At 43.2% G+C, this 26,980-nt stretch overlaps 2 protein-coding genes across 2 annotated transcripts in view; one reads left to right on the top strand and one right to left on the bottom strand.

Annotated features, from left to right (window-relative positions):
* LOC143293626 (cytochrome P450 20A1-like) overlaps positions 1-26,980 on the top strand; it is an 85,796-nt gene that overhangs the window by 30,977 nt on the left and 27,839 nt on the right. The window lies entirely within an intron of this gene.
* On the bottom strand, positions 1,721-25,136 carry LOC143293622 (cytochrome P450 20A1-like). Its single transcript, XM_076604709.1, has 11 exons — positions 25,022-25,136; positions 21,481-21,530; positions 18,550-18,719; positions 17,382-17,527; positions 16,528-16,695; positions 10,720-10,801; positions 9,057-9,236; positions 7,975-8,098; positions 7,166-7,277; positions 5,318-5,382; positions 1,721-3,937 (listed from the first exon to the last, which is right to left on the bottom strand). Exons 1-11 carry the CDS (start codon positions 25,103-25,105, stop codon positions 3,685-3,687), a joined length of 1,434 nt encoding a protein of 477 aa, XP_076460824.1. The 5' UTR covers positions 25,106-25,136; the 3' UTR covers positions 1,721-3,684.

Here is a 26,980-nt window from a genome sequence, read left to right as displayed (position 1 = left end):
AGCATGCATGTGTGTGTGTGTGTGTGTGTGTGTGTGTTTGTGCGCGGGTGTTTGTGTGTGCGCGTGTGTTTGTGTGTGACACTCCTTAGGACTGACTGTTCAACTGCATCCTCTCCTTCATCAACACACACACACACAGATTTCAGATCATCATTGTAGCTGTTTTTATTTGAATAGTTGAAAGCTAGGCTTTTTGATTTAAGTTGGCGATAAACATATTTGTCTCATTAAACACATTCAGCCTAACAGGCTGATATAAATGACTATTTTTCGAATAAGAAACAATTTTATAAATTTCTCATTATACAATATATATATATATATATATATATATATATATATATATATATATATATATATATATATATATATATATATAAGTGTTGATGTACAATGGAAAGGGAAATGAAAATGCATAATATAATTTGAATGCTTCCCTGTCCACTTTGCCATGCCATACCTTACAGAAAATGAACAGAACCAAGCTATCAGTCACCTGTAGACTGGTATACCCATATCTGAAGTTGCGAACTGCTTCGGTGTCCAGTGGCGCATCATCAACATGCTACCACTTTACAACTGGGAGCACTCAAGCTTTACTTCGTTCTGGTGGGTGTTGGGTTGTTAAAATCCGCTGTTCATGTCAGTCTCGTCAAAGTAAGATATCAGAGGAATCATTTTCAAACTGCCCAAAGAACAAATGAAGCACTGCCTTGTGTATGAAGGTGGCAGAATGGTTAAGACGCTCATGTGTCTAAACAAAGTTTGTGAGGGTCTGGGTTCGGTACCCGCTCTCGCCCTTTCATCCAAGTTTGACTAGAAAATCAAACTGACACTACAGTCATTCGCACGAGACGGTATACCGAAGTCCCGTGTGCAGCAGGCACTTGCCGCACTGAAAAAGAACCCGTGGTAAAAACAAAAATGTTGTCCTTTTGCAAAATTCTGCAGATGAAATCCACCTTGATTTATGCAAATATATATTCATGGCTTTAAGGCCTGACTAGCACGTTGGGTTCTGTTGCCGTCAGGCATCTACCCAGCAGATGTGGTGTAGCGTATGTGGATTAGTTTCGAACGCAGTGACGCCGCATCAAGAAACTGAAACTGCCTGGATGACACAGAATAAGTGACCACGCTCTTTGGAGACACTCGGCTAATGATATGAAGGTGTGTCGATACGTACGTTGCACACAGCTGTAGCCACAGTGCATCCATGTACGAAATCAGAGGGCTGGTCACACCAAGGATGGACACATCACCAGTGACCTCAGGTTTTGTTCTAAGACAAGTCACGCTTCCTGCTGGAACGTCATGATGGACACGAGGAGTGCATGGAAGGTGTGGGGAAAGACACCACCCCCTATGTGTGTGCATGAGGCAGAGTGTCTCCATCTGAGGCAAAATGACAGCCGCTCGTTACATAGACGGGGTATTGAACCCCAACTGCCTCCATTTCTCCAGCAGTACGGTTCCCTGGCCCTCATGCAGGACAATGCTCCTGCCTATCATGCTAAGCTGACAAGATAATTCCTTGCAGACTGACCAGGTCAACCTTCTTGTTTACCTGGCCACCCTTGTCACCTGATTTAATCCTTCTTCTTCTTCTCGTTCGTCAGAAGGACACCCCAGTCTGTGCGACGAAGGCAGCTGTACGCTGCAGTACCTCCAGCCAGCCGCAGACTTCAGTGCCACTGGAGTTGGGTCAGACCAGTCCCTCTTTCTGAGCACCTCATGGACGGGGCAGGACTGAAGCATACGTTCTGTTGTCTGGCTGCCAGTACCACTGGGGTACCGTGCTGAGTGGCCAATGTGGAATTTAGTATATAAGTGATGGTTTAGGTTCTTGTGGCCTGCCCTTCTGTGGAGTGAATGCCGTTGCATCTTCTCCTTCTGTTGCTTGCCCTTGATGATTGTCTTTGCTTCAGAGTAGCTGGTGGACATATCCACCTGCTCTCTTGTAGTGCCCTCCTTCGCCAGGGAGTCAGCCAGCACAGGACAGTGAGAGGGAATCCTTTGCTGGATCGTCATGTTGCGCAGTCATCAAGATACAACGCAGAGCGTCGAACAACATTCTCCAGGACATGGTGAACGACCTAGTCTTTTCTGTGAGAAATCTATAGAACATCGTCAACACCCTTCATTGAACTGTGACTTTTTAAAGGGGCAGTGGTTCTCTTTATCCTTTGATAATTAAACAAACTTGACTGATTTTTTCGAACAAACTGTATTTGAGTTTATAAATGAATTAACCACTGGTTTTGATGAAAATTTGTCGTATTCCTGTAACAAATTGTTGGAGGTCAAATTCGATGTGGGAGTAGTTTTTTTATGCTTAGCAGTATTTTCATGTGTTCGACTTAAGCAAGCCAGAATTTTTCTGAGGTAGTTCCATTTCTTTTTTTATTCTCAGAGACATGGTAATTGACATGTATTTGCAAAGAAAATGACTCTCCCAACTTTTTACAACAGATATGTGTTCTTGACTGATGTGGTCACTCTGGACAGGAAATTAAAATAGATTGCCTTCTTTGATAAAGGGACAAGATATAACCAGGAGCATCATGAAACCAGAGGACTCCTGCTTCACGGTGAATACTGATGAGTCATTCCCACGAGGAAATCCCAACATCAGAGACAAAAATGGAAAAGGGAAAAGTGGGTAAAAGCGTAAAATGAAAAAGTACAAAATCTATCCTACTCCACTGCCATCTCAACTAATGTCAAGGCTGGAGACAATTCTGAAGCCTACTATTCCATACATACAGCTACACAACAATCTGCATGATCAGGAAGAAGGGCATATTTCTGTGATGTGGCGGCTACAGGGTTCGGATACGCATGGCTATAATGATACATAATTATATGACTCTATTAAAAGAGTATTTTTATGCTATTACTTCAAGACAGTGACAAACTAGGAGCAACATAGCAATAAATATGACGAATTAAGCGCGAACAAATCTTTTGCCATTGACAAAGGAGGATTGAGAATAGCATGTATCTGTACATATGACACGAATGAAATGGAGAAAGTAAAGTACAGTGAGTTCTTGAACTTCAGTACTGAATGGAAAACACTGAATATACAGCATTAAGAATGACAGGTTCAGCTGTATTTAATTTTCGACTCTGGCTGAAAAATGGCAAACCTTTCCACTGTGTTGTCACAGTCATCCTATGTTCCCTCTCCCCACACCCACAATGTACAGAAATGTCTGCATGTGTAAGTAGAGCTGACAAGTTCACTGCAATTAGACAGCAAAATCAGTTGTAGGTAACAAAGAGTTTGTCCTTGTTGTATTCAAAGAAAAAGACCACGTTTGCCTGTCAGTTTCTGTGACTTTTCCATATATTGTCTCCACTTGGCTCGTTATTGAAACCACCTTTTTGCATTGTAATTTGGACATATTTTCTGAATGATGGAAGCAACTAAGTAAACCGTCTGGTAATCATGAATGCATCATTGTGTGTGTTTTTTGTGTGTAGTTTTTTGCTTGGTTTGTTTGTTTGTTGTTGTTGTTTTTGTTGTTGTTTTTGTTTTTTAGTTGGTTTTTTAGCATCTTCAAATCTCGGTCTTCTCCCCTCAGTTCACTACTCCAGAATGTTTCGTAAATTCTGCAGACTGAAAAGAACAGGAAAATATGAAAACACTGATTCGTCATGAATCACACCATGCTGACGTTACACCCTCCTGGCCACTTTGATCCATATCTCCTCCTTGGGGTGAGTGATCAGACCGAAGACGGGCTTGACGTCTTGTCCAGGAACCAGCATGAACCTGAACTTCTGAAGGGCGGGGACCATCATGATGGCAGCCTCCACGTAGGCAAAGCGATAGCCAGGACACTGTCGGCCTCCCCCAAATCCGAATGGAGAAAAGGCCAGTGTTGGTCTGCCTTTGCTTCTCTCTTCCGAAAAACGATCGGGGTCAAATCTGTTGGCAAAAATCAAATGCTTAAAAGTACAACAAAAATGCTAATAATGCTAATGATAAAATTAATGTCGTTTGAATGACAGTTAAAAAAGACAAATAGTTTCAAACGATAATACTTATTACTAATTGTTACAGCTGGTGTTACTGAGCATATATTGTGCTTAAAACTACAATAGCAAAGATGACGAAGATGCAGCCCTGACAGTATACCACAGCTAACTCGTATTCTGCAATCAGAGTCAAAAGTCAGGAGAGCAAGCAAAACATAATACATTAGGTCTTGGAGCCTGAAGCATCATAACGCATATGGGCAGTATTTTCAAAAGCTTGAGTGAAGAACAGTCCTTCAGAGACACCAGTATCAGAGGAACAACATTGATATTAAATTTCTTGCTCAGGTCAGCTAAGCACGTCCAGCTGATAACAGGCTAAAAAAACTGAAGCAGACGGCAGGAACGAAGTCAAGCCATTTGTGTCATCTTCATCAAAAACCTGGGTGCCCCGCCAAGAGGTGTCAACGACCTCCTGACGATGATCAGACTATCTCCAGATTGAGAATGCCATCTGACTCTTATGAGAGTCTGCGACTACTTTCATGGCCCTCAGGTACAAGATGCCATGATAGTGTACAATCTCTAAAAGATAAATAATTGTTAACACGTCTGCTAATAAAGAGGCCACACATCTAACGGAGCACATGCACTTCTTCCACAGAACAACACAATGCCATGCTCCCACATTTAAAAAAATAATTCTCATTCAGATTAAACACATGTTCAATCCTGTATAAGCTATGTCCATGAAAAGGGATGGGTGTGAATGGGTGTGAGAGGGGAGGGGTGTGTGTGATTTATCAGGAACTCTGCAACTTTCTGCCATTTCAAATGAAGACAGACATGTCTGGCTAGGTCACTTTAACACTAATGTGGGCTGTGACTCGCAACCTCTTGTCAGATGTCACTGGACAACGCGGATTTGGAAATGAGAGTCATAACCTGCATCCGCTTCTCACACTCTGAGAATAAGATGGCTTGACCATCACCAACAATCAACAAGCTGCCTGATATCTGAATTCACACACACACACACACACACACACACACACACACACACACACCAATTATTCGTGTCTGAGTTTGAAGTACTGCCCAACAACAACGACAACAATAATAACAGCATCAACAACAACAACAACAACACACACACACACACACACACACACACACACACACATATCCACATCGTTTTGACACTGTGTCCATATAAAGTTCTAGCCACCTCCTCCAGGTCATTTCTTCAGTATGCTGTTCATGAAAATGCCCAGGAAGAGTTTGTCCATTACAAACATACAAACGAAAGCAGCAGGCAGTAACCACTCACGTCGTGGGGTTTGGCCAGATGTGTTCATCCATCAAGACCACACCAAGGGCATGGATCACTGGGGTCTGGAACATGGTGATAAAAGCTTGGGATATAAGAGAAAAAGGCATGCCAGCAGGATCGAACCATACATGTTCATTTCGGAAGCAACTAGACTTCTTGACACCGCTGCGGTACATCTGACGTCATTCTACCAAATCTAATGTCTAAAGCTATGTTGTTGTTTTTAGCGCAATGAAGATAATATTGCATTAGAGGGAATAACACCGTTCAAATCAAGTTTTTTGTGTGTCCTTTTTTAAAGACAGATTAATCAAGAAATTCTTTTAATTTGGCGGTAAAGGAGACGTTGCCATCGCCTCAGAACACTGCACCATGCATCTGTTTTGTCAAGATCTGCACAGACCAGTCTGGACAAGGCTGACTGAAATTCATTGAAACAGTCGGTTCAATTTTTTTCTTTTATTATCATTCTAGTTAACCCAATGTCTTCAATGTCCACTTCAGAACATTCACATGCAGTAAACACGTCCATGGTGTAGTTTGTGTCGCTCTGTGTGTTCTGTCCAGAATTTATATTTCTTTTAATTGCGAACATGAAAAACGAAGTAATGCCCTCTTCTTACCAAACACTGCCTACGTTACGGCAACTCGGAAGCGGTAATAGAGTGTTTTGGGATCCGGACCGCGCATCAACGAAATAAACCGTTAATGATCCAGATATACGACTAAATTCAGAAGACTTACAACCAATCATTCGTATGACTGTAAAGACATTTTCCTACTATGTTTAAGCCAAACTTGGCATTGACAGACAAAGTATTTCCAGAGAAAATGGCAAATTTAAAGTGTCCACACACACACACACACACACACACACACACACACACACACACACAACCGAACACCAGGTTATAACATGGACTCATTTCGTTTACAGAGTCAAAAAAGTTCGTTTACACAAGCGAGTCAAAAAAGGCGAAATTCAACTGTGAAATTGTTTCGGATTTGTCAGACATCTCTTAATTCTTCAAGTCATTATTCACACAGACTTGGGAACTAATTAAAACCTATACTTTCAAAACAAAAGAATGGTTATAATATGCACAAGGCCATTAAGGCCTCACTCTGAAAACCTCGGTATCTCTTTCAGCACCAGAGCATCAGAATCTGCCAGAAGACATTCTACCAGTCCTTATGAATGCATGCAAAGACCAGATTCTATTCCACCCTCTTCCCACGAGAAAAAAAAATATATATATATACCAAAAAACGAACGATGAACTACAACCAAAAAAACTGAGATTGAAAATATGGCACAATTAGGAGGTTGTGGAGCCTGCTTTCGCGGTGGAATTTCCGTCACTCGCAGAGCAAGAAGAAGGTCATATGGCGACATGGGTAGCCAACCGCAGTAACTGGGTTCTCTGAGTTTGCACTGCTTTTGTTCAGACGTTTCAGCAGATATTATAAATAGATCAGTTCGAATACGCAATGGCATATATATTATTAGATACACGATCAAAGTAAACACAGAAGACTGAACCAAATGATGGGTGTAGTTACAAAACCAAATATATTTTATAAACCTGAAACCTGAAAAAGTTCAAAATCCTTTTGTCAAAACAGCGATTTTCACGACGATGACCTTTCGGTGACAAACAAAATGAAATGGAGACGCGCATGCGCTAAAAATAATCGGGGAACCCCGACGAAAATCCGACGAAAGCGGGTCTGCACACCCTCCATAATGACTTCAACAACAGAGAAAACAAAAAGCGGCACTAATGACAGCATATCTTATGTGACCGCCCACCTCTGTTTCTTCATTAACACAATGTGACACACCTCAGCAATGATCTTGTGACCTCCCAGCTCTATGTCTTCATCAGAATAGCGGGCTGCCCAGGGTGTCAACACGGCACATCGCAACGTCTCGTCCAGCACGTGGCGTAGGTACCTGGATGGAGAGGGCGAGGACATTTTTTAGATCTTCTTCTTTATATAACTGATGCATTTGTAATCAAGGAACGGGTTACATTGCTTCTTTTCAAATGTCTAAGAAAAGGAACAATAAAGGGACAATGCAAGAACAACTGAAAGTTTGGAGCGTCCTGTCTGTACGAGCTCTGTACTGCAGCTGCTTTGTCATTTTACGTCCCTGGCAATGGCTTTTCTAAATGAACATACGCGACAAAATCTTGTTTCCAAGAGTCCAGCAGCACCAACAATTATTACTGTGTTCCTAATAATTGGTACAGGTATTGCATAACTGCACTCCAAGGAGCCAAGCTGCTAATAATCCAAGCTTCTTTATCTGTTTGACAAAATTCAACATCCACATTCCATATGATCTGCTCTTTATATCACATCTCTTGACATCTTTCTTCCTTCTATACAAAATAGAAAAGCTTTATGAGACCATGTACAGGTCAAAAGACATACTGACCTAGGCATTTCAGTTATATGATTTTTTCCCCTCTATCTGACACAGAGAGGTGTAATGAAAACAAAAAACATGCTGTATTGAAATCTACATGCTAATCCGAAAATGTATGATAATAAAGAATCGTAGAGAGCACCCAAAGAAAATAGATATGAACAAATTGCTTCCTGAGGGCTGGGAAAAAGGGATAAGTGAAATAACTGGAACCCACTTCAGTTTTCCAAAGGACTGATGTGTGAGAGGATCCTTGGTGCCCAGAACGTCCACAATCTCCTGATACAGCCTCTCCTGGCATTCCTCATGCAGACACAGGAAGTAGATACACCAGGTCAGAACTGCAAGTCACCACAGCGACAATAATGAACACGTACTGTCTCTCAGGTATGGTTTCAGTACATAAATGATATTTCAGACATACCGTATAACAGTGAGATACAAACTAAATCAGCATTGCAAGAAAACACGGCAACAATGAGGAATACTTCCTTCCTGTCAGTTGTTTGTGCATGACTGATTAAGGCACAATATGATGCACATAACAATTACATAATAACTGCACGCAAAGAACATAAGTTCATACACAACACCGCATACAAAGGATAGTGAATGCACAGTTAATGCACACAAATATCGCAAGTTTACACTTGTCAATATTTTGTTTATCACTCAAAAAGACGAAAAGTAAATACACTGTTTCTGTTATTACCGGCTGTAGCTTTGTACATGCGACTCTGTGCGTGTGTGTGTATGTGTGCGCGCGCGTGTGTGTATGTGTACATGTGCTAGCATGTGCGTGCGCATGCGCGCGTGTGTGTGTGTCTGTGTGTGTCAGATAATGTGAACGCATGTATGTTAGCTTCTGTTTCAGTTTCTCAAGGAGGCTCATTCACTGCGTTCGGACAAATCCATATACGCTACACCATATCTGCGAGGCAGATGCCTGACCATCAGCATAATCCAACGCGCTTTGTCAGGTCTTAGTTCATGCATGTATGTATTTGTGTGCCTTTCAGACTGGATTTCTTCTACATAATTTTGCCAGAGGACAATACTTTCGTTGCCATGGGTTCTTTTTTCAGTGCGCCAAGTGCGTGCTGCACACGGGACTTCTGTTTATTGTCTCATAAGAATGACTAGACGCTCAGTTCGATTTTCCAGTCAAACTTGGGAGAAAGGGCGAGAGCGGAATTCGAACCTACACTCTCACGGACTCTATGTATACCAGTTTGTATGTTCACTGGCAAAAGAATTCAAACCGCGAGAATCAAAGGAACCACTTCAGCTTCCACTCACAGTTGGCGGTCGTATGAAAACCTCCAACCAGGTAGGTGATGGCATCTCCAAATTGTCGCTCCTTGTTGTCAGGGTGATAGCCAATGATGGCGTCAATCAACAGGAAGTCACGACTCTCCCCCCCATGTTTCTCCCTCTCCTTCATGGCACGCGCAACAATGTCCCTCAAGGTGGTCAGGGCTGCACACAGTGTAGGACAGTGGGTTGTTCAGTGTGAGGGTTAAAGAGAAGAACCGGGGTGACTGAAAAAAAAATGCTATCTGCTACAGATGATACTTTCATATCTTGAATTAAGTGTGATTGTGCACTGAAAACTGGACAAACCCAACAACGTTCAAGTGGTAGTTGAGAAAAGCACCATTAAAGATTATTACAAGCTACGAATTGACCCAGGAAGACAAAACTGCGGCCATGTGTGTTACGTACCTTCAACGAATGACTCAGGTGTTCTACTGATAAGAAACTTGCTGAGTCACAGAGCCAGAAGGAGTTAGCAATCCACACCTTATCTCACGTCATCACCACACCTAGTTCCCATTTTCTGGACCAAAACCGTCACGTCGTGCCTCTAACAATGGTCCCCACGAAACTATCGACACTGTAGACTTTGACAGGATTTCTCCAAGAGAGCTCGAAACTGAAGTTACCAAGGCAGCAGAGCATGAAGGCTCACAAGTATTTAAAGTAGGCTACTTAACTTATGATGACCAATGCAAATGGTGATGATAACGAAGATGTTGTTTGATCCATTTTGAATCGGTATTTCCTGACAGGGATGCAGTTTATGCTTTCTTTTACAATAACCCCCCTCAGATTGGATAATGGGATAAAGACACCAATAAAGTTATTAGTGACATATTATTATTATTATTATTATTATTATTATTATTATTATCATCATATTATTATTGTCCCGGAAAATTAAGCAATGCAACTACAAACAAATACATAAATGAAGCTGATGACATTTAGCTCAATTGTGTGGAGGAGGAGGAGGAAGATTTTCGTTTAATGTCCTGTCACATATACTAGTAATTATATAGACAATCTATTAAAGTATTAACTTTCACATTTGAATGCTATCATTTATATGGTAGAAGGGAGAGAGGGGTTGGGGAAAACATGGTAGATGGAGGACGGAAACAAAGGTGAATACTGGAAATATAAATACAATTAAAGACAAGAGAGGCAAAACTTTCAAGACTCACTTGCGATATGTACTTAATCCAAGAAAGGAATGACAATCATATCATTCAATCATGAATAAGAACAAATGACCAAATTCAGTGAATGTGATACTACTGGAACGTGCCATAACGCTAAAATACAGTTATCAAGATGTTATTCATAACACAAATGGTGTATCATTGTTGCAAGTGCCGATTGCATTGCTGTTTGTATCATTAGTTCTGTGGGCTGTGATAGTGGTTATGTTTTCTTTCAGTTAAAACAGCGGAATCCAAAACAATTCAAAATATTTGTATCATATGCTAACAAGATTTCTTTTCCCTTAAAATGCTCTCATCTCCAAATATTTTTTCAATGATTGAGTTGTGAAGAATGAGCGTAATGTGACATAATCCGGGTTTCTATCATTATAACTCCTTTATATTGTTTTCACCACAACGAGCAATTCATCACGTGACTAAGTGGTTTCACCCACCTTTCTGGAATTCCTGTGCCGTGGGGCTGTTGCCTGTGGTCAACACGGGATCTTCCAGTGGCTTGTCCATGATGTCCCACACCTGAAATGTAGTCATGACTGATAGTTAAAGCGGGTATCCTCATCATATTATATTCACCTGATTTGTATTGTTGGTCATTAATTTAACGCTTATTCACTAAAATGATTTTGATAGGAAAGAAGTGTGTGTGTGTGTGTGTGTGTGTGTGTGTGTGTGTGTGTGTGTGTGTGTGTGTGTGTTTGTGTGCGCTAGAATGTGCTTGTTCCGTATACAGATAGTATGTAGAGAAATTTCGAATGGACAAGGAACTTTGGGTGACAGAAACAAAGTAGCAGAATGGAATTGACAAACCATAAAATCAACTGACAAATACAACAAATACAGTCCAGTTCCAGTATACTTACAGGTAGATGGCTATACGACATTTTGATGAACTGACAACAAATTCGAAAGTTAAGGATGAAGAGTTAGTTTTTGTAGCTGACGAATAAACTTTTATCTTAACAAAAGAAAGAACATGGATATTTGTTACTTTCTCTCTGCATCGGCAGACAGATTTTCTTTTGAAGGCATCAATTTTCCATCTGTACATTATGGTCTGTATTGTCTTATTAATACTGAACTGACTGTTTATCGTGTTAATGTCAAACTTTGTGTCAATGCTTTAGGATTTTTCAAGGTTATGTTTGAAATTGTCCCAAGCAGACGTGTCACCAAGAGAACATTATTCTTGTGGAGACAGATAAAGATGTATGTAGTTTCGCTCTGATGAGGTCTTTGCACCTCTTTTCGCGACAGTGTCAATCTTCTCATGTAATGAAATGAAAAATGAGATGGTATCCAGCTGAAAGTAACCTCAGCACCCCAAACTTAAAGGAGGTGAATTTAGTGGCTTATTTCTATCATAATTTCTGATCACGTTTGCAATTTTAACAAGAGCTTGAAGTATTGACTTGTGAATTAAAGCAAAAAAAAGAATCTCAATTGTATTGTGAAAGAAATATAATGCTCATATGAATTGTATTGAAAGGTACTATCTTATTTTAACAGAATATATTCCTATAGGTGATTTCCTTTGAGTGATATTTTGATTGTTCTTCCCGAGTACAGACTATGTGTACAGTGACACAAGAGGTTAGGGGGTGCACGGGAGGGGGGGGGGGGGGGGGGGGGGCTTGTCACGCTCTTCCGGGAGTGGCTCGTCCTCTATTGGTCCCCACCGGCACCCAGCTCTCACTTATGGGTCCTAGAAGCTGCTAGCATGCGGCAGCGCCCAACCCCCGGGCAACGGCTTTGACAGGCTGCCTAAACTAGGTAAGGTTAGCCGACGGGTGTCAAACCCTCGGTGAGTTAGGGCTTGTCTACCCAAGCAGGTGAAGATTGGATCCGGCGGAGTCTGCGGAAGAAACCTTCATGGTTCAACGGAGAGGACGGCGGTTGCAGCAGAGCACTGTGCAGTGCTGAGGGCAGGATGAGGCACATAGGACATCCTGGTCATCCACTGCATCCGTTTCCATCTCCAGTCGTCTTGACCTCGTCTTGCCACTGGATACAGACGGTCTCGGACAAGAGAGTGAGGTTGACGGTGCGCAACTCCTCCTCACTATAAACAAAGTCATCGCGCAAGTCATCAGTCATCCTTCATCCCATACCATCATTTTCCCCAAGCCCTGTGGCGACAGGCGAGCGACGAAGCGACAGGTGTGGGTACACTGGCAGTCGTAGCCGCGGACCTGCACACAGGCGGCTCAGGCCATAGGGTCGTTTTTCACTGACTGGAACAGCGGTGGAGATCGGCAGCCCCCTGAGCGACTGATCAGCCCTCTTCAGGACAGCACTGCTCACCTCCATGGTGCCCTAAACATTGCCTGCTCCACACCACTCTAGTCACCATACCGCGGCTGACGGGGACCCTACTCAAGCGGTCGACACACAAAGGAAAGAAAGAAGAAAACAAGGAGCACCCCATTGACCATTGCCACATGGAACGTGCGTACGCTTCTGGACAGAGGCGACTCGGACATACCACAGAGACGCACAGCACTCATTGCGAGTGAACTAGCCAGGTACAACATCGACATCGCTGCCTTAAGTGAGACCAGACTGGCAGAAGAAGGCGAACTCTGTGAGCGAGGCATTGTGTTTTTTTTTTGTTTTGTTTTTTAAACAAAACTTAAATCAGTAATTTTCACACACACACACACACACACACACACACACACACACACACACACACACACACACACACACACACACTTTCACTTACTCGTATGCGTACACAGTAATTCCCCCCCCCCCCTCCTCCCACTCGATTTTTTTCCTTCCCTCGTCTAATATCACTTATAGCGAAAAGACGTTAAATTAAAGAACGCGCAGGCTACACCTTCTTTTGGAGTGGTCGCGGACCTGAAGAGAGACGTGTGGCTGGGGTTGGCTTTGCAGTGAAGACAACCCTTGTTGGCAAGCTGGCTGGCCCCCCGAAAGGAGTGAACGATCGCCTGATGACGATGAAACTTCCTTTATGCAACGGGAAGAAGTTTACCACTATTGTCAGCGCCTACGCGCCCACCATGACCAACCCGGATGAGATCAAGGACAAGTTCTACGAGGACCTGAACGCTGTCATCACCACTGTTCCCAACGCAGACAAGCTCATCATTCTTGGTGACTTTAACGCGACAGTTGGCTGTGACAACACCTCCTGGGAAGGCGTGACTGGGAAGCATGGGGTTGGTAACTGTAACAGCATGTGCCGAGCACAACCTTCTTATCACAAACACCGTCTTCTGCCTCCCTACCCGTAACAGGACGTCATGGATGCATCCTCGCTCTGGGCATTGGCATCTCATCGACTTTGTCATTGTCAGGAAGAGGGACAGGCAGGACGTACGAGTCACGAGGGCCATGTGCGGCGCTGAGTGCTGGACAGACCACCGCCTTATCGTCTCCAAATTCAACCTCCGCATTCAGCCCAAGAGACGGCCTCAGGGCATGAAAGCACCCAAACGCCTGAATGTCAATAAGCTGGAGCTAGGTAACATCAAGCAGAGCTTTGCTGACACCCTGGAGGAACGCCTTGAGTCCACCGTGCTGGACAACCAGAATGTGGAGGTAGCATGGGGCGCACTGCATGAGACGGTGTACAACACTGCCATGGAGTGCCTTGGGCCTTCTGCCAGGAAGCACAAAGACTGGTTTGATGAGAACTGCACTGAGATCAAGCAGCTGCTGGAAGACAAACGCCAAGCCTACAGAGCCCACACTGAAGATCCCAAGTCACAGTCAAAGAAAGATATACTGAAGAGCGCACGCAGCACCATCCAGCGGAAGCTGCGGCAGATGCAGGATTCCTGGTTGAGCAACAAAGCTGATGAGATCCAGGGCTTTGCAGACAGGAACCACATGAAGAACTTCTATAACGGCCTAAAAGAAGTCTACGGTCCCACCACCGGATCTGCTCCACTCCTCAGTGCTGATGGTTCTACCCTAATCACTGACAAGGACGGGATCCTTAAGAGATGGGCTGAACACTTTGACAGCGTACTGAACCGCCCTTCCACCATCAATGATGAAGCCATCGACCGACTCCCCCAGGTGCCAGTCAGTGAGTCGTTGGACGCCATTCCAACCTTGGAGGAGACCTAGAAAGCTATCTGTCTGCTATCCAATGGTAAAGCACCTGGCTCAGACTCCATTCCAGCTGAGGTCTACAAAGAAGGTGGTATGGCGCTGACTGAGAAGCTTCATCAGCTGTTCCAGCTCATCTGGCAGCATGAGGCAGTTCCACAGGACTTCAAAGACGCTTCCATCATACACCTGTACAAGCGCAAAGGAAATCGTCAGGCCTGTGACAACCATCGTGGAATATCCCTGCTGTCCGTCGCAGGCAAGACTCTGGCCAGAGTGCTACTCAACCGTCTCATAGTGCACCTTTAGCAAGGCCTCCTACCAGAGAGCCGGAAAGAACGCGGGACTATCGACATGGTGTTTGCTGCCAGGCAGCTCCAGGAGAAGTGTCAGGAACAGAACGCCGACCTTTACTCCACCTATGTCGATCTGACCAAGGCCTTTGATACTGTTAGCAGAGATGGCCTTTGGAGAATCATGGCGAAGTACGGATGTCCCAGAAAGTTCATCACCATCATACGGCAACTACACGATGGGATGCTGGCCCGAGTCCAAGACAACGGAGAGACTTCAGAACCATTCCCTGTCTCCAACGGAGTCAAGCAAGGGTGTGTTCTTGCCCCCACCCTGTTCAGTCTCATGTTTTCAGCCATGCTGACAGATGCCTTCAGAGACGCTGACGTAGGCATTGGCATCAGGTACCACACAGATGGCTCACTCTTCAACCTCAGGAGGCTTCAAGCAAAAACCAAGGTGAGGACAGACACCGTCAACGACTTCCTGTTTGCTGATGACTGCGCTCTTAACGCTGCCTCCGAAGCTGACATGCAACACAGCGTCGACAAGTTCTCTGCTGCCTGTGACAACTTTGGCCTCACAATCAGCACAAAGAAGACTGAGGTGATGCACCAGCCAGCTCGAGGAAAGCCTTACGTTCAACCAAACATCTTCATCAACGGGCAACGACTGAACGCGGTGGACAAGTTCACATACCTGGGCAGTACACTCTCTCGCACAGTTGTCATCGACGACGAGGTGAATGCCAGACTCGCCAAAGCCAGCGCTGCCTTCGGCAGACTCCATAAGAACGTCTAGAACAGGAGAGGCATCACCCTGGAGACGAAGCTCAAAGTATACAAGGCCATAGTTCTCACCACACTGCTCTATGGATGTGAATCATGGACGGTCTACAAACGCCGCGCCAAAAAGCTGAACCACTCCCCAAGAAACTGCTGTACGGCGAACTCCAACATGGCAAGCGCTCCCATGGAGGCCAAAAGAAGCGCTTCAAAGACACTCTGAAAGCTTCTCTAAAGGCCTTCAACATCAGCCACGACACTTGGGGGCTGAATGCAATGGACAGACCAATGTGGCGTTCAGCTGTCCACAAAGGCGCCAAATCCTGTGAGGCCAACATAATCGCTGCAGCAGAGCACCGCAGACAGGCCAGGAAAAGCAGTGCCAGCAAGTCCCCGATAGCCGCCACCATCCCCTGTCCACACTGCGTCAGAACCTTCCGGGCGCGGATTGGCCTGAGCAGTCATCTGCGCACCCACAGAGCCCAACCCACCCACCCCCAGGATGACTAGATGGTCCTCGTCGATCCCGACGGACGAACCACACACACAGTGACACAATGGCTTTTCGTTTTTTTCGGTCTGCGTGTATTTCTGACAGCTGCCAAACCGCATCATTTTTACAACCTTTTATTGGGGATAAATTCTTCACAGGTTCCATAAAAGTGCGCGAAGTTACTGCAGCACATATGACCTGGGTTAATTGTGCCAGCCCTAAGCATTAGCACCCTGATTGTTTCTCCACGTCTAGGAGAGAAACGTCCTGGATTTGTGCAGTCACTTAGCATAAAACCTGTTATTCTTATAGCTCTTTAGGTGCAGGGCTCAACTGGAACATTTAGTGACCATTAGATGTGTCGTTTGGTCAAATCTGGATATGAAGCCAGCTACCAGATTTTCCATCTGTGGAAGAGATAGTGTGTGCGTGCATGTATGTATATATATGTATATCTGTGTGTGTGTGTGTGTGTGTGTGTGTGTGTGTGTGTGTGTGTGTGCTTTCTCTATTAATCGCACTGATGTATGTTTGTGTGCTCAGCACACACGCATTGTACCTATAAAAAGTACACCCAGCCGACGTACCACATCACTGCTGTGTTTGAACGTCATGGCTTCTTTGTTGTCTTTAAAAGTATCCCCCAAGAGGCCGATGAGAGCTGCTTTCACAGCATAGAGGGACATGTGGTCTCCAATGGGAAAGTGGTCATCTGCTTCAGCCTTCTCCCATTTGTTGGTAATCTCATCGGCAACCTGCAGAACTCAAACGCTCACAGACACACAAAATCACACACACGGACGCGCGCGCGTACACACACAGAGAGAGAGAGAGAGAGAGAGAGAGAGAGAGAGAGAGAGGGAGCGTGTATATATATATATATATATATATATATATAATGCCATGCTGTCTTTAATCCCAAAAAAACATTAAGGCAACTGATTCGGAACAAACCAATAAAGTTTTCTGGATGCAGAGCCTGAACGAAATGCACAATTCATGATCCGGAAAAACAGCTTAATCCGGAAGACTTACGACCAATAACTGGTTTGAGTGTAAATATTTCTTTTTCGCTGTATTTATATCAAATTTGGAATTGGCAAAGTATTCCAGAGAAAATTAATTTGTTAAAGTTTAACACACACACACACACACACACTCGCGCGCGCGCGCGCACGCACACATACACACACACACAGTTATTACAAAGAGAGAGAAGAAGAAGAAGAGAGAGACAGAGAGAGAGATCATAATCTGATGAAAACTGTTACCGATACAAAGAAATTTGTTTTAATGAGGAGCTTTTCTCAACGAAATTGTTCCAGTGAATTCCATTTGTTTAAACCGTCATTTTTTAGCATAAAGCTTTAATTTGACTTCTCAATAATGTTTTTTCCTTTCCTTTTTTTTCTCTTTTTTTTTAAAGGACTCAGCTGTGCACCTTTTGCAGGTTGTCGTAGTACATATCCAATTTCTCGTATCTGAAGACTTTGTCGTAGGTCTGTCGTCTTAACTTCCCTTCAGTTCCATTAGCGTAGTCAATGCCGTGGCGAGTAAACAGAGGCTCAAACACGCGAAACTGCTCCGCTGGATAGGGTCAAACAATCTGTTATAGACACTCAGACACTCGATGTTAGTCTCCGGAAATAAGACAGGCTTCTTATGCTTCAGTTAAACATTGTTGGTCTTATTATGAAATAAAGATAATCAGAGAATATATTCTAACCGGTAGAATAGAAATGTATATAGTTTTGCGACCTTGGTGCATTGTATGCAGAATGATAGTGTGATATTTGAATACGGTAGTGCTCTCGGATGCAATATATTAAAAACTAAATATGGCAGGTGAATAACAACATTTACCAATTCATCTGACTCAAAGCAGCCTCTCTCTCTCTCTCTCTCTCTGTGTGTGTGTGTGTGTGTGTGTGTGTGTGTGTGTGTGTGTGTGTGTGTGTCCACCAGGTAGGGCATGAAATGCCACATGTGTTCATTTTCTATGATGGTTGATGAGAAGGATAATGATCGGATGTTGATGATATCCATCAATGTGACTGTTGCACTCTATGCTTCTTTTCATCATACATAACATTCTGCCAACCAGGGCCGAGATAAACAGACAGCTGCAATGTTGGTTGGAGAATCTGAGTAACGGTCTCACAGACGTAACAGTAAAAAGGATGACACTTGACTGTGTGGTTCCAGTCTTCCCATTGTGAACCTTTAATATAATCCACTCTGGATAGGATCTGGCTGCGGGTCAAAAAACTCTACAGTGATATGTCTCAGATGTTTTTTTCGAATGCATGATCTCTAACCAATTCGTCGGCTGTAAAAAAATAAATAAATAAATAAATAAAAAAAGACTTATTTGTACACACATCAGAGCAACAACACAATAAGACCTAAAAACTGCAGAGAAATCATCAATTTCCTTTGTTGTTTCTTTTTTGGGAGGGGTGTGTATGTGTTTTTTTTTGTGTGTGTGTTTTTGTGTTTTTTTTGCCGGGGGGGGGGGGGGGGGGGGGGGGGGGGGGGGGGGGGGGGGGGGAGGGGGGGAGTTGGGGGGGATCGGGGAGGACGGGGGTAGGTATAACAGAAAGAGGTACCTGGACGATCAAAGACATGGCGATGTTGTTTGAACAATTCAGGGGAAGCAATGCTGACGGCTTGCTGTTTGGCCCACCAGAAAGAGGCGATCGGTCCAAACTCCTTGTGCAGCCCCGTCAAAAACTGGTGAATACTGCCAGCTTTTCCGATGTCAGTCAGGTTTCCTTGTCTGCAAGTGATAAAAAAAAAGTCAGAATACAGGTCACTGTCTGTGTGTATCTATAAAATCACTCATGTTGAAACTGTCACCGTTTACCCAATTATGACCTGTTTCTATATCTTGTAGCACTACTGTTAGCTGTGTAATAAAGGCTATTTTCTCTGCGGTGGTATTTGGTACATATCAGTTGATAACTGTGTGTAGTAGTTTATCTTCCGTACTAACTTGTAAACTTAACATTCTGCTTGTGGAATGTGTTAGAACTATATCGTCATAATGTAGCCGGTTTTTACTTATAAGAGTAAGGAAACCGGCATTACTTTTTGTTGTTACTACACTGTGAAAAAATCGCTATGGCACTCCCTTTTAATTTGGGAAGCTAAATCTTCTGTAATATATGCCTCTTGTAGGCAGATGATATCTAGTTTCCTTTCTCTCAAGTATTTGAACACGGCCTTTCTGAGTCTTCAAACGTTCAAAGTTCCGATGCTAATTTCATTAGCCATTTAAGTTGTTACATAAAATCAAAATCTTTGTCCATTCAATCATAAATTCCGTAAAACATAGCCGGGGTCGTGGTGGGGGAAGACATGGCCGGGACAACACTGGTGATATCAGGTATCACCCATACCGCTGTCTGATGCTGGTGGCTCCGTTCTCTCAGTGCCGTCTCCCTTTTCATTTTGCTTCTGCGAGAAAAAAATACTCTATCCTCCGTGGACTGGCTGCGCCTCCGCTTTGTTGTGCTGTGTAATCGTGAGCGCTGCGTGTTGTTCCTTTCCTCTGGCACTGCTCTCCTGCTCGCGGCAGGCGAGGGTTCACGTGTGGCAGCATCGTTCACACTCTCTTCCAGCACACTGCTTGGTTAAGCACACAACTCTGTAGTGTGTTGTGTGCTTGCCTGGGAATGGGTTGGGGTGTGGGGGGTTGCACACAGGGTCCCCCTTCATGTGCCCCTCAGCACCACATGTGAAGCACACACCTTGGTTGGGACATTCTGCCGCAATGTGTCCAACCGTATGGTATCTGTCACACTTTTTTCGGCTGTCCCTGCCTTTGTTCTTTATTGTATGTTCCGGCATGGAAGACACCGGTTCTTAGTTTTGGGGGTAGCAGTTCTTTGGAAGTGGATATAATCATCACAAATCTCTTCCCCGTTTCCCATTTTGTTAGTTGTCCGCTTTCAGTGTCCCTTGCGAATTCAATCTTGACAGGCGATCTTATTTCAAAGCCTATCATTTTCAGCGCCAATTCGATGTCTGTTTTCTTTTGATTTGAAGGTAAAATTTAAGGTAAACAAAAAGCATCATAACCGTCTTTAGAAAAGGTGGTTTCTAGAGAAAAATGCCCGGCACTCATAAATGCATATAAATATTTGGGTATTCTGTTTTCCCCCACCAAAGCTTACTTTCAAGTCATCTCAGCATGTACTGATCTGACAGATAATTCAAAGAATGCTGCGTTATGCATTATACGGCAATTGAATGCTTTGTATACATTTATAGCTTGACTTTAACTCTGTAGAGTTATTTGATTTTCAGGTTCCGCCTTTTGCGCAGTTTGGGGTCAATTTTGGGACCAATACGATGTTTCAGTCACGTGACTGTGAGAAAGTTCATGGTGTCCGCATTGAATAAAAGGTTTTGGGGTTGAATAGAAAACACCGAATGACCTCATTTATGGAGAAACTGGTTGATATCCAGTTTATATCAACTCTTTACTATGTTGCATTCGTTGCTGGTTCAGTAGTAAATCAACAAGAATGAATGATTGCAGGTTACCACAGAAATCATACAGAAAGTTAAATGTACTGATTGGAAAAGATCATACGAAACTGGGTTTCAAAAATTAGTTGCAAATAGTATCAGTGTGTATAAGTTTGGTTTTGGTATTGTATGGAAAAATCAAGGCCGGTGTGCAAGATTTGAAATTATTGCCATGTGATCTTAAAGAAATTTGTTCATAGCACTGAGATGGCAAACGTGGTGTTTTCAGGTTAAGAATGATGCTATATGTTGCAAGTATAAGATATATTGTACTGTACGTGCTGTTATGATCTACTGTGACCATTTTGAATTTTGGCAGACATTTCAAATTTACTGTTTTTTGCTGTAGTATTTCACAAATTTCTCAGCATTACTATCCCTCTCTCTCTCTCTCTCTCTCTCTCTCTATATATATATATATATATATATATATATATATATATATATATATATATATATGTGTGTGTGTGTGTGTGTGTGCGCGTGTGTGTGTGTGTGTGTGTGTGTGTTTCTCTCCCCCTGTATATGTATATATATATATATATATATATGTGTGTGTGTGTGTGTGTGTGTGTGTGTGTGTGTGTGTGTGTGTGTGTGTGTGTCCTTTAATATAATTTAAACGAAACTGACCCTTTAACCTTTAACGTTAACCCATTCATGAAGGGCAATGGACTTCATACAAACATTCATGAAACGGCCACAGCCTCATCTCTCTTTCAATGTGTTAATAAGAAAATGGCATGAGAATAACAACAGAAACGTATCCAAGCATTCTCTCTCTCTCTCTCTCTCTCTCTCTATCTATCTATCTATCTGTCTATCTCTCTTTCCCTCACTATCTGTCTGTTTGCCTCTCACTCTCTCTCTCTCTCTCTCTCTCTCTCTGGAAATGCGTATGAAACAGTACTTGGTGGACCACACAATTCACAGGACACCTACTGTGTCCATCAGACAGACAGACAGACAAGCAGGCAGACAGTTGTGCACACACTGAAACCCACTGATCATCAGATGGCTCTATGCCAGGCACAGTGGACCTGGGAGTTCCATTCTGAAACACAGCAACCAGGACCGTATGTTACAATGAACTACTCCAAACACAATTGAGTCAGTTTTGTCTAGCTTATGTCGTTGTGTCAGTGCATGCACACATGACAACACGTATGCTTAAACAGAATACATCAGCTTTGATTCTTTTCTTTTTTGGGGGGGGAGGGAGGGGGGGATACGATGCTGTGTGTATGGATATTCTTTGTCTTCTGATGTTGTGTGTGAGTACGCATGTACGTGCGTGTTATTTTGTATTTGGCTGGCTGTCTGTCTGCCTGGATGTGTGCTTGGTGCGTGCGTGTATGAGTGCATGCGTGTGTATATTTGTGTTGCAATGTGATACGTGTGTGTGTGTGTGTGTGTGTGTGTGTGTGTGTGTGTGTGTGTGTGCGGTGTGTGTGTGTGTGTGTGTGTGCGCGCGCGCGCGTGAGTGTGTGTGACGTACTTCCGGTAATTGTAACAGACACATCTTTCAGCACTCCTCCAATTTTTGCTCACATTCTTTGAGTCTATGTAATAACTCCGTGTTATTGTTGTCCGTGTCAGTGTGTGTATGTAAGTTTGTAAGCATGTGAGTATGAATGTGGCCTTGGGAAACTAACGTCTTTAACAAATTAATTTTCTCTGAAATAATTTGCCTGCAATGTAGGCATTAGCCGAGGCTAATTTTGGCTTTAAAAAATAGGAAAAAAGACACTTTCAGCACATCCTGGTTATAATAATAAATGCACTTCTGAATACACACAAAAATCACGACGAAGCCAAAAATGTTTCCACAGTCATGTTACAGTTACATCTTTATTTCTTATTCACAAAACTTTTGTTAGCACTTTCATCTGACATAATTTATCATTTCTAGCTCAAATAATTATGAACTTTTCCCGTGCTCAGTATGGAAGCCCTTACACTGATGCATACATATGCCAGGACCTACTCAATTCTGTCTAGTAATGGGACATCAATTTGAATATACAATGAGAAAACGAAGCTCAGTCACTCATTTAAAACATCTGATCTTAAAATATGACTCAAGGTATAGAAAGACGATTGTGTTTTACACTCAGTGTGGTCTCACATAATCTACATTCGCCAAAGCGGTTAGTTGTTGCTAAAAGCAGCGAAACAATGTTTTCCATTTTTGCATATACATAAACAGCTCGTGCATCGCATCAACAGCTCGTGATGACTTATCATTAAAAGGAGGCGAAGAAGGCCACAATAACTTATTCCGGCTGAGAATGATTTGTGTGTATGCCTTATCACTTTCTGCACAACGTCCGCAAACGTCAATCGAAATAACAAATCTTCACATGCTCATGTCCCTTTTAAATTTCGCAGTCTAAGATAGTTCAAGTCTAGTGTTAAGCTGTTTACATCGTGACACACGATGATATTGGTTTTTTTTTTTTTTTTTTTTTTCCAGTTCCCTTTCCATAAAGTAATGTGACAGTGGAGGAGGTGGAGCAGATCATTGTACATGCAAGTGCAGAAACAAACACTGCCAATTTTCACAGTCTTCCCCTCTTGGCACCCCATCCTGTCTCCCTCCACCCACCCCACCCCGCCCCCTCCTCTCCCGCAGTTCATTCTTTCAGGTAGTTGGGCTGACACCTTGCTCCCCCTCCCCACCTTCCTCTCTCCCCTACAGCTCTGTGCTGCTACCCTTTGATGCAATGCTAACCCCGTGTTCTTCTCTTCCACCCATCCATCCCTAGCTGGCTGTCTTTGGTCAGTGAGTTTGCTCAGTCAGGAAGCCCAGCTGTTGAGCTGCCCGCCGTGGCAGGCAGTGTGGCATGTGATTATGTTGATGCGGTAATCCCCATGCTGATGTAGTCCGTTCACTGACTGCTGTCCTAGGTACTGGGCACAGTTTACACTGATAGGGTCTATGATCTGGCGAAGATATCTCGCGCTTAGTGCCTCAGCTTGTTCAGTTCCCCAACATCCCTCTTCCAGGGTGCAGGGTAATGTATGGTGTGTGTGTGTGTGTGTGTGTGTGTGTGTGTGTGTGTGTGTGTGTGTGTGTGTGTTGGAGCTCATGTACGTTTATATGTATTTGACTGTGCTTTCATATCTGTGAAACTGCGTTTTTGGGGCATATCTGTTATGCATGTGTGGGTGTATGTGTGAATGTGTGTCTTCATGTTTTATATTTATTTGCTTATTTATCATCATTGTTGTCTTATTTATTTCATTATTTATTTATTATTATTATTATTTTATTATTATTTTCATTACTACTACCTTTTTTATATCATAATTATTATTTATTTATTTATTTATGTAAGCTTATCTATATATTTTTTTTTTCTCAAGGCCTGACTAAGCGCGTTGGGTTACGCTGCTGGTCAGGCATCTGCTTGGCAGATGTGGTGTAGCGTATATGGATTTGTCCGAACACAGTGACACCTCCTTGAGCTACTGAAACTGAAACTGAAACCCTCTTCCAACCCCATCTGACAGCCCCTGGTACTTTCTCCTTCCCTGCCTGCCTTCCCTCAGGATTCATGCCTCGTCATCTTTTGATCTGGATGGACAATTACGCCAATTCAGCCTAATCCGACCGCATCCCTCATGCAATCTGTCCTCTTGTCCACCTACCTTCCTGTCGGACACTCTGGTGGCGTAGGTGACAGCACCTCAGTGTCTTGGACAGGGGGGAATCTATATGATTGTGTGATCTTTGATCAGCCCGGCAATCATACCCAGAATTGTAGCTTTCTCCCCAACCTTACCTACCCCCCTCCCCTTTCCCCTCTGCTCTCTTTCTGACGTGATGACGAATATGCTGCACCACATCTACCAGACTGATGCCTGACAGCAGCATAACCAACACACATGTCAGGCCTTTAGTGCTTGGATATATATTCGTGTACCTATCAGAGTGGATTTCATTTACATAATTTTGCCAGAGGACAACACTTTTGTTGCCATGGGTTCTTTTTCAGTGTGCTAAGTGCGTGCTGCACAAAAAACATCAGTTTATCGTCTCATCCGAATGACAAGAAGCTCAGTTTGATTTTCTAGTCAAACTTGGGAGAAAGTGCAAGAGCAGGAATCGATGCTAGACCATCATGGACACTGTATTGGTAGATAAGCATCTTATCCATTCTGCCACTTTGCTCCCCAAGAGGCTGAGGGGAGTGTGAGTGTGTAGTGCATCCTCTTCCTCCTACCTGCTAACTGATCTTCCTTTTCATTTCCTTTTACACTGACTGGTGAAAACTGCCAGAGTATGGCCTGATTGTGACCTAACATCGATAACTCCCTCTGGGGTGGTAGCACTGTGACTGTGGCTGATGATCCCAGTATAGCCGTGTGCAAGGGATTCAGCAACTGAAACAGCACTGATACTGGGGCAACAAGATGAAAATATGATGATAGTATAGATGATACAACACCAAGACATCAAAGTAAGGCACTACGTTTTAAACGTGCTTTCAACTTCTGTGAGTGCAGTGTGTATGCTGTGACTCAAAGTCAAGTACTCACTTTAAACAGCTGAAGTATCCGAGACACCAGCGACAGGAAAACGAGGATAATGCCCACGATCACAGCGACTGCCAACCAGCTCATGTTGCTGTCTGTTGCACAACTGCCAGTACAAATGCTTCTGTCCCAACTTTTGATAATCTAGGTCAAGGACTGTGAAACATTTACACGATACCCAAGCCATATGCATTTTTATCCAGTTCATGCAGTATAGATATACACACATGCCAGATCTGTCACAATGACTTGGATCTTTACATCCAATGGTGTGTAAATGTGTCCGCTGAGAAATGACATCAATCACTTGTTTTTCCAGTTGAGGTTAACACATTCAACCACAATATAGACACTGAGCCAGCCACAGAACTGGTGCATTATGGTGGATTATGGCAACAAAAATAGCATGCACTTTCCAGTATAAACAGGAATACATGTGTCTGAATAATGGGATAGAATGTCCATACAAAACGTAGAAACCAGTGAATATAGAAGGTTCCAATCACAAATACATAAGGTTTACCACACACACACACACACACACACACACACACACACACACACACATCTGATGCAACTGCCTTGATCAAAATCTTTCTCCACAGCCCAGATATGGTTTCAGCTGTGTTGGTGTGCAGTGTGTCTGTTGTACAGTGTCACATCAACAGCACATTGACCTTTGCACTCCCCCCCCCCCCCCCCTCCATTGCCTCCATCCGCCACCCCTCCGCTCTTCTCCCTGACAGTCTCAGCTTTCTTTTGATGTCAGGCTGACCCCCTGCTCCCTCTCCCTCCACCCCAGTCCTCTCTCTTTTGCCCATCGCACACTACTGAACACACACACACCACACCACACACACACACAAAATTACTACTGAACACTCACAGTCACACAAACACTACTGAACACACACACACACACACACACACAAACCACACAACCCACTCACACAAACACTACTGCACACACACACACACACACACACACACACACCACCACACACAAAAGCACTACTGAACACTCACACAAACACTACTGAACATACACTACTGAACACTCACGCACACGCTACTGAAAACACACACACACACACACACACACACAGAGTCATTCCTTCATGTTCTCCTTCATCCACATGCTCACTGTATACAAATATCATGGGATTAATGCAGACTGCAGCTAAGTGTGACTATTTTCTCATCCAAATCACAAATATTAACAGTATGATTGGTCTTTGGAAAGCAACTGATTTCAGATAGAATTTTAACTTCCCTACCTATCATACTTAACTGTCTTATTTCAGCTTCAGCTGAAATAAACATTTCCCAGCAGTTTGTTCTTACAAAGTTTGCCAAATGACTTGTAATTATGTATATCAGTGTTTTAATAACACTGTTTGCTAACTTACACACCATTCTATAATATTAGTGTGTTTTGATGTTTTCAATTGTAACTTGTGTTACTTCCCATTGGAGAACTGCTGGTTCAACACAAATACATGCTTACATAATTGATTTATCCTTCATGGTCTGATTGCAATTGTAATTTCTTATCTTTCTTTTCAAACCATTTTGTTTGGAACTGTAAAATGTTGGAATCTGATTGTATCTGCAGTTATAACAGGCACAGTTTATGTTATGAAGCTGTGCAACTGATATGGAGAAGAAAAGAACTGTCACAATTGCATGTACAGGATTCTCACACATAAACACTAATGTAAATGAAAGATGCAACAACCAGGTTTGGTTCCAATGTAAAATTCTTCTTAAATAAATTATTACATTTTCTTATATATAGTATATATACACTTTTTGTATCTGATTGTAAACATCAACACACAGAGGACACACACACATCATGTATCTCTCTCTGTCTCTGTCTCTCTGTCTGTCTGTCTGTCTGTCTGTCTCTCTCTCTCTCTCTCTCTCTCTCTCTATATATATATATATATATATATATAT

Source organism: Babylonia areolata, chromosome 19, assembly GCF_041734735.1.
Source record: "Babylonia areolata isolate BAREFJ2019XMU chromosome 19, ASM4173473v1, whole genome shotgun sequence".
Classification (NCBI taxonomy): domain Eukaryota; kingdom Metazoa; phylum Mollusca; class Gastropoda; order Neogastropoda; family Buccinidae; genus Babylonia; species Babylonia areolata.
This window is presented reverse-complemented; position numbering and strand designations above follow the sequence as displayed.